Source organism: Aplysia californica, unplaced genomic scaffold (genome assembly GCF_000002075.1).
Source record: "Aplysia californica isolate F4 #8 unplaced genomic scaffold, AplCal3.0 scaffold00267, whole genome shotgun sequence".
NCBI classification, from domain to species: Eukaryota; Metazoa; Mollusca; class Gastropoda; order Aplysiida; family Aplysiidae; genus Aplysia; species Aplysia californica.
In genome coordinates this window covers 920,712-923,958 of record NW_004797537.1, presented here as the reverse complement: position 1 = coordinate 923,958, position 3,247 = coordinate 920,712, and the positions used below count along the sequence as shown (strand labels likewise).

General features: G+C 35.3%; 1 protein-coding gene across 1 annotated transcript in view; it reads right to left on the bottom strand.

Annotated features, from left to right (window-relative positions):
- Positions 1-1,543: 1,543 nt before the first annotated feature.
- LOC101863112 overlaps positions 1,544-3,247 on the bottom strand; it is a gene marked incomplete in the record, with an annotated part of 11,427 nt that continues 9,723 nt past the window's right edge. Inside the window, 1 exon segment of the mRNA XM_005101010.3 lies at positions 1,544-2,155. Within this exon segment, the coding sequence (XP_005101067.2) occupies positions 2,096-2,155 (60 nt within the window).

The following is a 3,247-nucleotide window of genomic DNA, read 5'->3' as shown; positions in this document are numbered from 1 at the left end:
CAATTGTTAAAACTTGATCTCAGAAACGTAATGTGATCTTGTTCATATTATTAACAATTCATTTTGTATTTGTTGAATAATTATACATTAAATATGTTCCAAACTTTGTTAAAATTGGCTCAAGGATGACAGAGGTATTGCCTTTTAAATAGGTCCTTTTTTAATATCTTTGATTTAAAAAAATATTATCATCCAAATGCAATAATTATTATGTTATGTGGTAAACTGTGCTGTCATTACCACCCAATGGGACATAACTCAAAATGATTTTCATACTGCAATTCAGTCGTTTTCTCCCCTGCTGTCTAAATACATGGTTTTGTCACTGTGTAATAGGACCATTATGTTTCTACTTTCTAAATTATATACATATTATGTGAGGCAGCATGGCGAAATCGGGCACTTGTCAAAATAATAAAATTTAAAAAATTGGCGTTTTTCTGGCTGTCGGGGCAATTTTTTTCGAATTTTCTTTTTTTGGCTAAACACCTTTTATGCCCATTTTTATTTTTAAAACACCTTTTATACCCATTTTAAAACACATTTCTGCGTAGATTTTTCATTGATTAAAGGCACATAAAATGTAAATTTTCAGTTTCCAAGGACTATCAAGCAATGAAAATTACCAATCTTTGGCGCCCATTTTCTCGCTATTATTAGCACTGAAACCAGGTAACCCTCACCTCCTTCAATTGCAAATATTTTGACTTCTTCTATTCAACATAAATGGATATTATTTCACCAAAAGCAAGGCAAATGAACAGGCGTTGAGATGATACCAAAACGTCACACTTTGAAAAATTGACGGTTGCCTGATTCCACCGCATATGACACATTTTAATGATGTAAATAAATAATGGAGTTAACTTAAACAGAAGTCTATGGGACTACATGATTTTTGTTCCATTCAGTTTAGAGAGATTGTTAAACTACTGAGGCTAAAAACTCGTGGATTTTATTTTATTTCTGCTCACCCCTGCTTACATAAATATATATATTCACAGTGTTCAGTTTAGCCTGACTCCACTGTATATGTGCATGTGTATCATTATATTATACAAATTTTTCAAAGAGAAATTGAAGAAAATAAATTTTTTAAAAATATACATATATATAGGCCCTATAGGCCTAATTATGTTTGAACGGGCCTGAATAAGGAGCAGGCTCATGCCAATCACATAAGTCGCTACCCTAGATTTACAAAGATGAATCTACTCAGTACCTAGTTTTGAGGAATTTATTAATTCTGAGTTTCACAACAGGTCAAACAGCTTTGTCAAACGTAATTCTTTGACTATCTTAATAATGACTACGAATAGGGTCTAATCTTTCAATTTTGATAAAGCAGATAGAAGATTAAACGTAAGAAAGGAAGACCAAAGAGGAGATGAAGGCGAGCGGTACATGCAGAAATGGAAAAGGCGGGGACATCATGGAAACAGAAAAGGATGCACAGGACAGGCTTCAAGCTGGAGAAATGTTGTTGATGGCCTATGCTCCACCAGGAGTTAAAAGGGCAAGAGAGAGAGATAGAAGATTTGGTTTCCGATCTCACGGTCTTAGTAACTCAAAAAGGCCAAGACTCTCACATAGAACTTTGTAATTCTAAAGTAGCCAGCACTTGCTGACCAGTAGGAAGTGTGAGGACCGATCTATGTACAATCTGCTCTATTTGTCAAGTGTGAAGTGAAGGAAGATCATGACAAACAGAGCACGTAAAAAGCATCCCGGAGTTAGTGATAATGAATAAGCTGTACATTCTGAAATAAGGATTAGGGTTAATATCTTTGATCCCTTCCTGTTCCCGCAGTCTTATCCCAAAAAAGTTATGAAATTATAGAGCCCAAAAATGTGAAACTATGCGATTCTGTTAATTTTAACCAAAAAATGATAAAGGAAAATAATTAGAAATTATACAAAATATGATCAAATTTTGCTGAATTATGTGGGGTGCTTAAAACCACGAGGACAGATCCCTTCCCTCAGTCTGAGACAAGGGTTAGGGTGACATCTGTAATCAATTCCTTCAGTCTGTTAGGATAAGGTTCGTAAAACATAGCTATTATTTCTACAGTCCATTAAGCCAAGGTTAGGGTTAACATCTGTAGATCTTGTTGATAACTTTCACACTCGGGTACTTGGCAAATGTCGTCTCCTGTGGACACAGACAGACAAACAAATGGAGGATTAATACACAAACACACACACACTCACATATATATACAAAAACATGCAATAACACACGCACACACATTTAATTTGCTCACATTTCAACACCCTGCTGAGCACAAAAATGTGAGGCAGCGTAGTGAAATCCGGTGCTCGTCAAAATAAACAAATAGAAGAAAATAGCATTTTTCAACCAGTGGGGCAATTTTTTTGTCAGATTTTAGTTTTTTTAGCTCAACATAGATTATGTCCATTTAAAAACATATTTTCGTGTCGGTTTCCACGAAAAACATTGATCAACAGGCCCAAAAATGTAAATTTGCAGTTTCCAAGGTCTCTAAAGCTTTTGGCGGCCATTCTTTCAATAATTTTACCTCTGCTACTAGGCAACCCCTACCTCTTTTAACTCTTTAACCATGTCTAAACGGTGGCAGCGTCCGGAAGTCGAGTTCCGTAACCATGGCTGGATGGTATCACCGTCCGATGTGAAGTTATATTGTATTATGGTAAAAGCTGAATATAAAAAAAAGTACGAACTAACAAGCCTTTTAGTTTGAACCGGAAGTCAAAGATAAATGAATTCTACATCTGGGTAAAGCTTTATTGATCAGTTTGACACCAAACAAATGCTTTTAAAGACGTTATATGAATATGCCGGGTCGCATTTCCACAAACACGAGAGAATTATGCGGAAACGTGATTTTAAATTGCATGGTTAAAGAGCTACACCCAAATAACTGGAATTGTGTTTAGGATAGATGAGTAATTCTTTCACCATGTGCAAGGCAAATCAAAAGGCAATAAGATTATACCAATAACTTCATAAGCCCAAAAATTGACGAGTCCCTGATTCCACCGGGTCATGTTATAGTAATAGTAATGGATGTCTTACAGACTTAAAAGTTGTATAAATAGTAACAGATGTCTTACAGACCTAAAAGTTGCAGTAATAGTAATGGATGTCTTACAGACCTGAAAGTTGTAGTAATAGTAACAGATGTCTTACAGACCTAAAAGTTGCAGTAATAGTAACAGATGTCTGACAGACCTAAAAGTTGTAGTAATAGTAACAGATGTC